The 13,106-nt window shown below is 30.1% G+C and overlaps 9 protein-coding genes across 9 annotated transcripts; 5 read left to right on the top strand and 4 right to left on the bottom strand.

Moving 5' to 3' along the window:
- Window positions 1–733: 733 nt before the first annotated feature.
- On the top strand, window positions 734–1,639 carry cgd8_4330 (fibrillarin. RNA methylase; the record flags this gene model as incomplete). Its single annotated transcript, XM_627321.1, has 1 exon — window positions 734–1,639. The coding sequence occupies one exon, from the start codon at window positions 734–736 to the stop codon at window positions 1,637–1,639; it is 906 nt and encodes a 301-aa protein (XP_627321.1).
- Window positions 1,640–2,696: 1,057 nt separating this feature from the next.
- Window positions 2,697–3,323, top strand: cgd8_4320 (possible conserved domain (Zn finger?); the record flags this gene model as incomplete). Its single annotated transcript, XM_627320.1, has 1 exon — window positions 2,697–3,323. One exon carries the CDS (start codon window positions 2,697–2,699, stop codon window positions 3,321–3,323), a length of 627 nt encoding a protein of 208 aa, XP_627320.1.
- A 212-nt stretch (window positions 3,324–3,535) lies between these two features.
- cgd8_4310 (hypothetical protein) lies at window positions 3,536–4,221 on the bottom strand (the record flags this gene model as incomplete). Its single annotated transcript, XM_001388405.1, has 2 exons — window positions 3,536–3,985; window positions 4,057–4,221. The coding sequence occupies 2 exons, from the start codon at window positions 4,219–4,221 to the stop codon at window positions 3,536–3,538; spliced, it is 615 nt and encodes a 204-aa protein (XP_001388442.1).
- A 125-nt stretch (window positions 4,222–4,346) lies between these two features.
- On the bottom strand, window positions 4,347–4,880 carry cgd8_4300 (hypothetical protein; the record flags this gene model as incomplete). The annotated part of the gene is made up of 1 exon (XM_627319.1): window positions 4,347–4,880. The coding sequence occupies one exon, from the start codon at window positions 4,878–4,880 to the stop codon at window positions 4,347–4,349; it is 534 nt and encodes a 177-aa protein (XP_627319.1).
- A 657-nt stretch (window positions 4,881–5,537) lies between these two features.
- Window positions 5,538–6,254, top strand: cgd8_4290 (conserved hypothetical protein; the record flags this gene model as incomplete). Its single annotated transcript, XM_627318.1, has 1 exon — window positions 5,538–6,254. One exon carries the CDS (start codon window positions 5,538–5,540, stop codon window positions 6,252–6,254), a length of 717 nt encoding a protein of 238 aa, XP_627318.1.
- Window positions 6,255–6,846: 592 nt separating this feature from the next.
- Window positions 6,847–8,904, bottom strand: cgd8_4280 (zz domain protein; the record flags this gene model as incomplete). Its single annotated transcript, XM_627317.1, has 1 exon — window positions 6,847–8,904. A coding segment is annotated over one exon (2,058 nt), but the record flags the coding sequence as incomplete, so codon positions are not given.
- Window positions 8,905–9,678: 774 nt separating this feature from the next.
- cgd8_4270 (conserved protein, methylase) lies at window positions 9,679–10,509 on the top strand (the record flags this gene model as incomplete). The annotated part of the gene is made up of 1 exon (XM_627316.1): window positions 9,679–10,509. A coding segment is annotated over one exon (831 nt), but the record flags the coding sequence as incomplete, so codon positions are not given.
- Window positions 10,510–10,937: 428 nt separating this feature from the next.
- cgd8_4260 (conserved hypothetical protein) lies at window positions 10,938–11,306 on the top strand (the record flags this gene model as incomplete). The annotated part of the gene is made up of 1 exon (XM_627315.1): window positions 10,938–11,306. One exon carries the CDS (start codon window positions 10,938–10,940, stop codon window positions 11,304–11,306), a length of 369 nt encoding a protein of 122 aa, XP_627315.1.
- Window positions 11,307–12,230: 924 nt separating this feature from the next.
- cgd8_4250 (hypothetical protein) lies at window positions 12,231–13,023 on the bottom strand (the record flags this gene model as incomplete). The annotated part of the gene is made up of 2 exons (XM_001388404.1): window positions 12,231–12,477; window positions 12,548–13,023. 2 exons carry the CDS (start codon window positions 13,021–13,023, stop codon window positions 12,231–12,233), a joined length of 723 nt encoding a protein of 240 aa, XP_001388441.1.
- Window positions 13,024–13,106: the final 83 nt, after the last annotated feature.

Raw genomic sequence — 13,106 nt, 5'->3', positions numbered from 1 at the left:
AAAAAAAAGGGGATTTTAGATTAGATATCAAGTCTTTGGACTATATTAGCCTTCCTAAATTTAAAACTTAATCCTTTTCTCTCCTTCTCCCTTAAAATTTTACTCTTCTTCACTGTTGAACTTTTGACAAGTAGTTAATAAGAAGAATTCCCGCCTAAATTTGTATCTTAAAATTTCAAGTCTAGGAAAATGAGTATGTAGAAAACGAATGAGAGAAAGTAAGATAGAAGTGTTAGTGGGAGATAGCAAGAAGTTTTCAACAATAAATGTTTAGGTTAGAAGAGTATTTACTAATAATTTTTCAAAGCAATAAATTCAGAAGAATTTTGAATTGATTAAAGTTGGCAAGTAAATTATGACATAAGTTATTGGCGCCAAAAAGGTTGAGATCAGCGTAATATTGAAGAAATGAGATTTGTTGAATAAAAAGGAAGGAGAAGAGATAAAAGGAAGGAAAAGGTAGGAGAAAGCGAAGGACTTGGCCTAAATAAAAAGAGATCTGGATAATAAAAATAAAGATAGGAATTTAAAGTGATGTAAAATTCCATTTTTTTTTCTCCCCTTAGTAAATATTAATATACTGGAGACAGCCACGTGCCGCCAAAACGGGATAAGTATTTATATATAGTCAAAAAGGGATGCGATAAAGGGAAATTGAAAAAGTCAGGTATTGACAAAGAAAACTCAAGGATAGAATAATAGTGAAAAAAAAAGCCAAGAGTAGAGAATAAATATGAGTTCAAGAGGCAGTCCATTTGGAGGAAGAGGCCGAGGTGGAGGAGGGAGAGGTGGAGGAAGAGGAGGTGGAGGTAGAAGTCCGGGTGGAGGCCGAGGTGGAGGAGGAAGAAGTCCAGGTGGAGGTAGAGGAAGAGGTGGAGGTAAAGGAGGTAGAGGAGGAGGTGGAGGAATGAAGGGAGGGTCAAAAGTAATAATTGTTCCTCACAGACATGAAGGTGTTTTTATGGCAAAAGGTAAGAGTGATGCATTAGTAACCAGAAATATGGTACCAGGTGTTTCAATTTATGGTGAAAAAAGAGTAGAGACAACAGATCCTGAGACTAATGAAAAGATTGAATACCGTGTTTGGAATCCATTTAGATCGAAGTTGGGAGCAACTATTATTGGAGGTGTTGCTAATATGCCAATTAAACCAGGAGCAAAGGTATTATACTTGGGAGCAGCTAATGGAACAACAGTTTCTCATGTATCAGATATGGTCGGCCCGGAAGGTAGTGTTTATGCTGTAGAGTTTAGTCACAGATCTGGAAGAGATTTGACAGATATGGCTAAAAGACGTCAGAATATTGTTCCTATTGTAGAGGATGCAAGAACTCCTCAAAAGTATAGAATGCTTGTTCCAATGGTCGATGTTATCTTTTCTGATGTTGCCCAGCCTGACCAAGCTCGTATAGTAGCTTTAAATGCTCATCTTTTCCTTAAGAATAATGGATACTTTATAATATCTATTAAGGCAAGTTGCGTAGATTCTACTGCAAAACCAGAGGCTGTTTTTGCATCTGAAATAGATAAACTAAGAGCCGAAAAATGTAAACCAAAGGAACAGCTTACTCTTGAACCTTATCATAGAGATCATGCTGTAGTTATTGGGGTTTATAGACCTATTAAGAAGAAGGAGTAAAACTCAGCCTATTTAGTTCTAAATATCTCTACTGCATTTAGATATAGTCTATAATAAGTAATCAACATTTGTTATTTCTAATTTCTACCTTATTCTAACTTAAATTGATGACATAATATTTCCTATTCCTTCTATTTTATCCCCTTTTATTCTATGATTTATGAAATTTACTAACTACATGCAGTCCTGTTGCTAATCAATAAGCTTTTCAACTTAAAGAAATTTGTCAAAGACATTACATTACTTTTCTTCTAACATAATGCGGTCCAATACGTATAATTCTCTTCGAGAACCATCACCAAAACGTGCAGTACCGGATTATACCTTTTTCCAATTCAACGGTCCAATGTCGACTGTACTCGAACGGGATCATTTCTATAGTGAATCCGATCGTATTGGGCTACAGCTCTTGACAACACCTCTGTCCGTGACGATGAGTTATCCATCCCGCCGGAAACGGGAAGCGTAGCCTGTTTCTACTCTGCTCTTATCTGGTTCCTCTTATCTCCTTTGGAGTTTAAGTTGGTCCAGATAATGCGCTTATGTATGCTTGCACGGCATTGATGACCCAGCGGAGTTTCTTGGGTTGGAACTCCGAGCGGTGTGGATGATTCTGAACGGCCGAAGGAAAAGGGAGTGGCCCGATGTTTCCTTTTTGTCTCTGTCTCTCCTTTAAAGCTTGTAGGTTCTGCCGTCTACGAAAGGCGGCGGCAGAATTCGCCCGCCGCCATTTTGGCGGCTTTCATATCCGGGTGCCGCCATGATATTGCGGTTACTGAGGTACTTTATCTCCTCTGCCTGTAGGTCTGTTTGTGCCCATGTCTAAGTGCGACTTGGGAAGTGTGTTTATGGAGTAGTCGGGTCATGAATTGACTTTAGGTTGTAAAATTGTGCGAAGAAGTCGTTATTGAATAGATTATTGTTTGAATAGAAAAAAAATACTGACAACGAATTTAAGACCTTAGGATAATAAAGGGAGTAGATTCAAGGGGGAAATTGTAAAGAAACAATTCAGAAAGACCAATTTTGGGAAAAAAAAATTAGGGAATTAAATTAAATGGATAATGGAGTAAACGAATATGGAGAACAGCTGATGGCTTCAGAAGAAGCTGAGGATTCTCAGCTTGATGAAGAGATTCATAAGAAGTTGATTCCGTTTGAGAGTAATATAGAGTTTGATGAAACACAGTTACCAGAGGAAACAAGACAAATAATTAATCAAAATACTCGTGAATTGCTAAGAAATATCAGTTTTAGCAATTCAGGTGGTTTGAAAGGAGCCATAGAGCGTTCTTATTTAGTTAGGCAGCAATCACTAGCACACACTAAAGAGGAGGTAGTGGATGCTTATAAACAAAGAGCAAGATTAGCTGCAATGGTATCTAGAAGACGTGTAACATTACAACATGTAAGAGCTCAATTTGAAGCGGTTGCGAAGTTTAAAAGAGGTCTCAAACATAAAGATAAGAGTGATTCAGACGAGACTAATATTCCCATTAAGTCAAAAACTGAGCACTATGATGAGCCAAATGAAGATTTTAATGCAAGTTTCGAGGTTTCTAGCCCAATTCAAAGAGAATCATCAATATCTTTTGCACCTGTTAGATTCGGTAGCATGTCTATTTCCGATACACTTGCTTTACAACAACTTGCAAACATGAAGATAGGATCAAATGATGAATAAGTTGTATTAGTAAAAAATAGTTTGTTTTGATCATATTACAGAAGATACAAATTAATTATTTGTTAATCATATAATAGTGTTAATTTCTGTTTGTATCATTAATAATTATAATAATAAACTATAGATTCATTTACATGCAAAAAAATTTGTATTATTTATTGTTTGGTATTAATGTAAATGCTCATCTCGTTTTTTTCTTTCTTCCCTCCCTCTTAGTTTTGAGTAATTTTTGGTTTTCCATCTTCTAATTCGACAGTGAATGTTTTTACTGAAGATCTGACTAGTCTTGATGATTTCTTTTTCTTTTTGTTTTCTTTTTGTTTCTTGTCACTATTTTCCTCATTTTCTTCAGTCTCACCTTCTTCTTGTTCTTCTTCTTCTATTAATAATAATAGGTGAATATAAAGGTTCAAATTATTAAGGTTTTTTTTTGTAAACTTACTCTGATTATCAGAAATTGATGGTAAAGTTCCTGCTAAACCTAAGTTTCTGCAAAACCATGCTTCAGTGATTGCATTAATCCATGCAGATTGACTATCTTTTCCTGTAGCACAAATAATTTGGTCTGTTCCATGGTATTTAAAGCCAATACATCCTGGAGCAGCGTCAACATTATGAACTGGTAGTTCAATACTTTCTAATGAAAATGATGCTTTTGGAATCTTTAAATTTCAAGAATGATAATGATGAATTAAATATTGAATAGAAAAGAAGAAATCAAGAATAAACTTACTGAGTTGTAGTAAATTGATAACATATTACCATTCAAGAATCCAAGAGATCCATCCATAATATCAGTAATTTCTTCACTATTTGGAGCAAATGCAAGAGGGCCAATCTTGAGAATATCGCATTTAAAGCTTTCGTTGTTTCCACTTCTAGTGGAAGCTAATTGCATTCTTTTAGCTTCCTCTATATTAATTATAATTTAAATTAGGGTGAAAAGATTAAGTTAATAACTTTCTGATTTATTTGTCAATAAAGAGGAATAGAAATATAAATACATTATTTGATTTCTTCTATTCACCTTATTAATTTTTTGTTTAAATATAAAACCTTACCTTCTAAAATATAAGCCTGAGCAAGAAGTACCTTAGCACGTTTCATATTTGTGATAGCAGCAGCTTTTTCTGGATTCTTCTTTGGATCAATTTCTGCCTGTGTGAGTTCAGTTTCAGTCATTCCACTTTGCTCTTGTAAATATTTAGCAACCTTTCTCTTTTCAGCAGCTTCAGCAAATAATGTATTGCTTTGTAATTTAAAAGCTTCTTGTGATAAAGGAGTAGTTTTGAAGTTGACTCCTGTTGTTGAACTAATACCTTGAATAGCTTCTTTTGCTACATTATCCCCATCAACAGAAAATGACTTAATTTTTTCTTGTAAAAACCTCAAAGTTTTATGAGAAACTGGTAATTCTGTAGTTCTCTCAAGCTTAACATGACTCAATCCTTGTAATAAATCGAATGGATTGGTTAAATGAAAAACTGTCAAGGCATTACTCATTCCAATGCAACCCAAAAGTAAAATAGCCTTTTTTAAATTTGATAATTTCACCATAATTCTTCTTTCAAAATTAAATACCTTTTTTATTTATTTGATAATTTTTTTAAATATTAAATAACAAGAAGATTATTTTGAAAATACCCTTGTTTTGATTTAATTTAGATTATCACGAATTACTCCTTTCTTGTATGCATAAATGTATTTTTTTTTTACATGTATTTATGCATGAATTTTCATTTTCTGACTTTTATTGAATACCGGCTTTGCATATACATGCAAAAACAATTATTTTTTTTTTAATTCTTTCTATTTATCTCTTTAAGCTTAAAAAACTTGCATGCAATTTCATGTGGACTAAATTAGCAAACTTGCATTTTTTTTTTGCATGCGCAAAAATTGTATTATGAATAATAATTTTTTGCATGTATGTAATACCGGTATATATTTATGTGGATAAAATGACGTAATTCAATTTAAAAAAAAAAAATGACGTCATCAATTACATGCACCAAAAAATCATTAAAAAATGTCGATAAATTAATTATAATGCAATTTAATTAAAATAACACATAACTAAAGAAAAAAAAATTGTGATTAATTAATTCGGATGGAATTGTAGAATAATAATAATATTCTACAGAGAAAAAAAATTAATTATTAATCAAAGAAGAGAGTATTTGATATAGTTTAATCTAGAAAAAAAAAGAAATAATGAAAATGAGAATTTTCTTTTTGATTAATTTACTATCAATAGCAGGATTGAGCCAATATGCTCATGCAAGATTAACCCGTTCAACATCAGATTTTGGTTTATTAGAGCCACAATTTTTACCTGGTACAATCACAACTTTAATACAAACTGCAAGAAAAATAATCGGTGCAAATGTCGAACCAGTATCAGTAATTGGGGAAGGTAAATCCCAGATAAGCCAGAAAGATTCTGAAAAGCTTTATAGTGAAGCAGTTTCATCAGCTGTTTCAGTTTACCAAAAAGCAATGAATGATGCTACAAATAATAAATTAAAGCAAAGAGATGTTGTTACTAGTATGCCAGTAGTTGATTCACCAAGAGATCCTGTCTGTTCTGTAATGATTTCAGGTGAATTAGCTTTAGCTTTGGATCCAAGAAATATTTTCGATGTCGATCTTCTTGGAGTAAAAATTACTAAGGATGATTTATTATTTATGACAGACCTAAAAAATCCAGAAAGCCTTGTAAGAAGTTTCTCACTTAATAAAATTGAGGTTCCTTTGGAATCTGTTCAAAATAGCAGAAAATGTTTCAGAATGTATTTCGATGGATCACCTGTAGTTATGTGTGCAAAGTCTGACGAAGAGAGAAACGAAATGATGAATAAGTTGACAGAAGCTGTAAGTTTTTTTTATTTATTTGAATTAATTCAAATTTATACAAAATTATCATATTAACTTATTTGATAATTACTCAGATATTCTGCAAGAATAGTGGAATTACATTCTCAAAAAATATGGGTACTATAGAAAATACTGGATTATCAGATTCTTCATTAGGAGTACCTGCACTTACTACAAAAGATTTAAGGTAAGTATATGTAGTATATTTATATTTCAAGTTTATATCATTTTATTTTCTTACTAATTATTAAAATTTAAAGATGGATTGAACAAATTGCAAGGAAACAAATTCAAATGGCAGGAAATGTACAGTCTAATGTTGTTAATTGGTTGAAATCCAAAGGAAACCAACATGTTGTTGTTAAAGATTCACTTGGGTTTAATCCTCAAATTACTGTGAATGGTGAAAAAGTTGTATAATATTAGTCAATAATAAACAAGTATTAACTGATTATTAAATAACACTTATTTAAAAAGAAACAAGTTGGTTTTTTTTTAAAATATAAATAATACTTATAAATTAACTTTAAAAACACTAATAATGAGGAATATGAATGGTAAATATTTCATCAAATCTTTACAATATTAGACAAATAAAATATGATTAACAAGATTCAAACCATTCTTATAATTTAATCATATAAAATTAATAGTAAGATTCAAGACGATGCTTATTAATATGGGATGTATTTAATGAATTCTTATTATTTGAATAACTTCGTTTGAATTTATTACCCTTATTATGATGCTTCTTGTTCATATTATTCGAAGATTTTGCTTCATTTGAAGTATTTACTGGTGGTGAATACTTTCTCTTCTTATCAACCCTATATGGAGCCAGCTTCTTTAAAGAAATATGTTGATTCAATGCTTTATCATCCATTGATAAAATATCTTCAACACTAAGTCCATAGTCATTCTTTTCGACATTTGTATACTTAAATCTAACTGGCATCTTACCATTGTCTAAAACATCTTCAAAATGGAGACTATAATATTCATCCAACAAACTATTAATCTTTTCATTGTCTCCATATCTCAAATTCAGCCTGTTAGAACTGGTCATTTCATCAATTTCCGCTTCTTCATTATCATTAAATTCTTTATTAATTGGCTCTGGTACACGACTCTTTTCAAGAGGATGCTCGTGGTTGGTATTTCTACAACAAGACTTACAAAGAGTAAAGTTCTCACAAACTTTACAATCAAATTTTTTCTTATTTGGAAGAATCTCTTTCAAACAACCATCACATTGCCACCATACATAGTCATCATCTTCATAAGTAGATGGTGGTTTTATTTCTGATTCGTCATTTAATTGGTTTTCTTTCATTAAAAGCTTCTTTTTATGTTTTTTGGCCTCTTTCTCATTTTTTATATTCCCATCACTTAATTCATTCAATCCTTCATCATTATTTTCCAAAATCTCACATAATGAAAGATCTTCCTTCTTTTCATTATAATCATCATCAAAGAGCTCCTCCATATATTTATCATGTTTATCAGGATCAAAATCTCCTTCCAAATCCAACTTTTCATCTGAAATACAGCTAATTCCTGAAACTTCTTGAATCTTTTTAAGCTTTTCAATAATTTCCTTCCTCTTCATACTCTTTAAAACCTTTAATTCCTCCTCCATTCTAAGCTTTTCCTCAGCTTTTCTCTCTTTTTTTTCTTTTCTTTTCAGTTTTCTACGTTCATCTGGCCTTCTTAGGGATGATATATCTCTAGAGTATCCCATAATCTGTTGGTTAGCTCCTGGTTCTTCGTATCTAAAATTATATATACCTTCAAATTCATTTGATAATTCCAAATGTTTCTCATCTTCTTCTTCGTCCATTTCTGTCTGAATTGTATAACTTGATGAGTTTTCATCATTAATTCTTTTCTGACTATTGGATTCTTTCCATTCTTGATTTAATATATAATTTCTTAAAAACTTTTCATTTTCATCCAAATCTTCCTCAGGACCCCAATATCTATTTAAAGATTCTATTGGATCTCCTCCTTCCTCTATATTACGTGTAAGGAATGATTTAAAATTTCTTTCTTCTTCTTCAAGCTCTTCCTTACTTTTATCTTTCTTAATCAGAGTTCCAGAAAATAACTCGTCTTCACTTTCATCTAATCCTTCTGCTGCTTTAAGAAATGCTTTCTTTAGCTCATCTTGTTCCTTATCATAACCTAATTTCTTAGATATTCCTTTTTTAACTATTTCATTATCTTCTTCATCATTTTGAGATTTTAATAAAATCTCTCTTTCGTAATCTTTAAAAGTCATTGGTTTACTATTTTTTTGGGTATTAGAATTACTTGATTTTATATCAGATTCATTAGAATCATCAGATTCATCCGATGAATCTGGAAATATTACATGCGAGTTATCATAAATGCTAGGATCCTTCTTTTTTATTTTATCCAAAGTTTCAAGTATTTTATTTTGAGTCTTTAAGTCCAAAAGTTCTGCATCAGAATCCTCATCTTCATCTGATGAATCTGACTCAGAATAGCTCTCATCATCATCTTCTCCTTCTCTATCATTTTTTAATAGTTCTTTTGCTTTTGATAAAGCTTCTTTTCTCTTTCTTTCATCATATTTTCTTTTGTAATCTTCATTAATCTTTAAAGTATTGGTATCATGGAGATTTCCAGATTCTCCATCTGAATCTAATAAATCCTTCATTTTAATACTTTTAATTATGTTTTAATATTTCTATATATTTCCCAATTCCTTCCCAGATCCTGATTTTCCTATTAAAGCTTTCTTTAGAAAGCAATAGTTCATACAATTCAAGGAATAACAAAAGTAAAATATATACAATATTTACTAAAACTATACCCTTTTGCTTGAAAAGCAGAAAAAAAACTCAATTTATTAATATTTATTTCAATCCTCAAATTACCTTTTTAATTATTATTTAATATATAAAATAAATTCTTGATTTGACTTTTGGCGCCAACTTTTTTAAACGCTTAGTATTAAGAAAAACATTGAAGAAGTAATTCATGGGATTTCCTATATTAAGTCTATTGGAAAAGTTTAGTGATTAATGGAAGAGGTTTTGAGTTTTTATTTCGATTTTTAAAAGTTTAGAATAAGGACTTCTTTCTTTTTTTTTTTTTTAATACTTTGCACAATATTCAATATATTAAAAAATAGATATATATATATATATTAAAAGGGAGGTAACAAAGAATAAGCTTAGATTTGACTAAAGATCTTGAAATTAAAGTAATTATGGAAGCTCAGTCAATTAAGGATGGAAATTTAGATTTCTATGACAGTGAAGTAGGTAAGTTTATAATATTATTTTAAAAAAAGTGGGGAATATTAACTTAAATAATAAGTTCGAAAATTTGAATTAACTGAGGATATAATAAGTAAAGCTCAAGAAATTATTAATTCAGATAAAGATACAATTACAGAATTTTGGAAAGGTGAGTTAAATAGAAATTAAAAAAAATTGAATGTAATTAATATTGGTTTAACTTTTTAATAGACAAATATATAAAGGAATCTGTAAAGAATTGGGATAAGTTTTATAAAAGAAATAATATAAACTTCTTTCTAGATAGACATTGGATAGATAAGGAGTTTAAAGAGTTAATTTCTAATAGTACAAATATATCAGATGATATGAATCCTAAAGTATTAATTGAATTTGGATGTGGAGTAGGTAATTCTTTAATACCATTATTACAAATTTCAAAGGATTTACATTGTATTGGATTTGATTGTTCTTCAAGAGCAATTTCTTTATTTGAAGAAAGATGGAATAAGATTTTGGCTAATCTTGAAAATAATGAAAATAATGAAAAAAATTCAAAAATATGTCCATTTAATTGTTTAAAAGATTCAGATAAGCCATGCACTAGATTTAGAGGATTTGTATTTGATATAGTACATTCTGATATACCAACATATATTTGTCCCGAAAGTTTTGCAGATTTTGGCTTATTAATCTTTGTATTATCTGCAATACATCCAAAACATCACCAGGATGTAATTACAAGATGCTCAAAATCTCTGAAATCTGGAGCTACTTTACTTTTTAGAGATTACGGTAGGTATGATATGGCACAACTCAGATTTGCTAAATCAAGTAAATCTAAAATCACAGATAATTTTTATGTTAGATATGATGGAACATTCGCATACTATTTTACTATTGAAGAAATTGAAAATTTATTTGTTAATGCAGGATTCAAAGTAATCTCAAATCACTATTGTCTTAGAGAAGTTGTTAATAGAAAAACTCAAGTTACTATGCAAAGAGTTTGGATTCAAGCCAAATTCACTAAGATCTAATTGGATTGTAAGTTCCTTAAACATGTATTAATATTTAAGGCAAAAATTGGAAAAAAAGAAAAAGAAATTAACAAGAAAGAATAATAATCGCTTTTTCAATATTGAAGAGCTAAATAATAATTCAAATCCATCTTCGTGAACTTCAATTACGGAAAATATTCCCACTTTCCTCTATACATTCTTCTTTTGACAAATTTTCGACAAATATATTATACAAATGGCGGCAACACAGCGGCGCCAAACACGTATAGGCGCCAAATTCGAATGATTAATATTAAAAATCCACACTAGTGGAGAAGAAGAATTGAAGTAAGAATTTAGGGAAAGGTCAGGAGGTGAAAGTGAGAAAAACAATAGTAATAGTAATAATAAGGGAGAGAAGTATAGATATTTAGGAAAAGTGTTGAGTTATTTTTTTAAAAAAAGACATGGATCCAGGATTCACAGATAATAGTAGTATGGGTGCAGGCGAGGGGAGTAATGACGGACATCAAATTGAGCAGAAGCCAGTAATAGATCAAGGAACAGGAGGAGCTTCTGATGATAGTCAGTATGTAACAGTCAAGGTAAGAAGTCCAGATGGGGAACAAGTTTTATATAGAATTAAGAAAAAAACTCGTTTACAAAAATTGATGAATTCTTTCTGTCAAAGAACTGGCCAAAATGAACAATCAATTCGTTTCTTATTTGAAGGTGAGCGTTTAAGGCCAGAAATGACAGCTGAAGACGCTGGATTACAGGAGGGAGATTTGATTGATGCAATGATTTCTCAAGTTGGGGGAGGAATAAGAATGTAAGCTATCCGTTTAATAAAGACAATATTGAGAATATGTATCGTCTTTTTTTTTTTTTTATTAAACTTAGGCAATTCACTTAGTCATAGATTTGTGTATATGTATAGCATATTTATAAATATATCTATACATATATATATAATATATCATATATTGTTAATATTTATTATCTTTTAAATTTCCTCCTTTGTTTTACTTGCTCTCCAATAGTTGTATGTCCACTCATAGAGATATTCTGCTGATAAAGCTGCATCATCATTTAGATCTGGGACGGTGAAGTGGGGTCCAACATATATACCTGATAGTATTATTAAATAAATAAGTTGAGTATAATTATGAAATATACTTACTTAATATATCAGCAAATCTATCTATAAACCAAGATCCATTTCCAGGTAACCAATATGGGCTCATATATAAAGTTGCTTGCTCTTTAGGGCATATTGAAGCAAAAATGGTAGTTTCTGACCCCTTTAAATATTAATAAAAGGTGAAATTTTATTTTATCAAAAAATGATAAGAAAAAATATGAAAATTAATTATTGAAAATATTTGAATGAAAATTAAACTCACCATTTTTGTATCAAGTAAGAACCATTTAAAATAGTATATTAAACTATATGGAAATACTTTTGGAAATATTCCAGTATTTACAGATCCAGGATTTACGCAGGTTGACCAAGGAAAATTGTCATAATTTCCTCCTTCATCAACTTTATCAGTCTGAAAAGTTTGACAGAATGTCAAACCCATTGCATCCCTTCTTAATTTTAGTGTATAAAGGAGTATTGCTGCTTTAGATGCTCCATATGAATAATCAGTCTCCAAAATTTGTGAATAATCAAGTATCTTTCTTAAATTAGAACCAAAGAATCTATGTAATGGGGAGCATGTATTTACAATTCTTGAATTTTTTGTATTCTAAGTTCAAATAATAAAAGTTATTATATATACATATATATATATTTTCTCAGATAGTTGAGATAATAAGCCTTGCTCAAAACTTACTTTTAAAATGGGTAATAATAACTCTGTTAAAATAAATGTTCCTATATAGTTAACTTGAAATACTTTATTAATATACTTTTCAAAATCATTTGATTCTTCTTTTCTATATCCTGATCCTGATCCAATTCCTGCATTATTTACAAGAATATCGAGCCTGTCATAATCACTAATAAATAATTTAATCAATTTATATTCATTCTTGGATTTATCTTAATATATCCAAGTTGAAAACTTACTATGTAAATCTTTTAACAAAACTTCGAATGGACTTTTCATCAGATAAATCAATATACATATATCTTGCTAATCCTGTAGAGGAGTTATTTGTATTAATCTTGTAAGCTGTAACTCTGCCTTTATTTTCTTGTATATCTGCAATTATTACGGTTGCTCCACATTTAACAAAAAACTCGGATACTTTCTTTCCAATACCTGTTGCTCCACCTGTAACAATACATACAGTTCCCCTTAAATCCTTATTTTCTAAAACAACAGACTCTAATCCTAATAATCTGTATAATCTTTCAATAAGAATTTTTGAAAATGGGGAAATTCTACGTAAAATCCAAACACCAAATAGTATTTCAAACCATAACTTCATTCCATGAACAAATAATGCCCATATTAATGAAACAAATATGGTAATATATATATTTAGAGTTAATCCAAGGTAACTTATGATTGAAACTTGACTATCCATTACTCTAAACATTATTTATGTTAGATTATCGTAAACAAGAACTTTAATAAATTAAGAATTTATTTTGATAATCTTTGTTTATGAATGGATTTTTT

The sequence above is a fragment of the Cryptosporidium parvum genome, chromosome 8, assembly GCF_000165345.1.
Source record: "Cryptosporidium parvum Iowa II chromosome 8, whole genome shotgun sequence".
In the NCBI taxonomy this organism is placed as follows: domain Eukaryota; phylum Apicomplexa; class Conoidasida; order Eucoccidiorida; family Cryptosporidiidae; genus Cryptosporidium; species Cryptosporidium parvum.
This window is presented reverse-complemented; position numbering and strand designations above follow the sequence as displayed.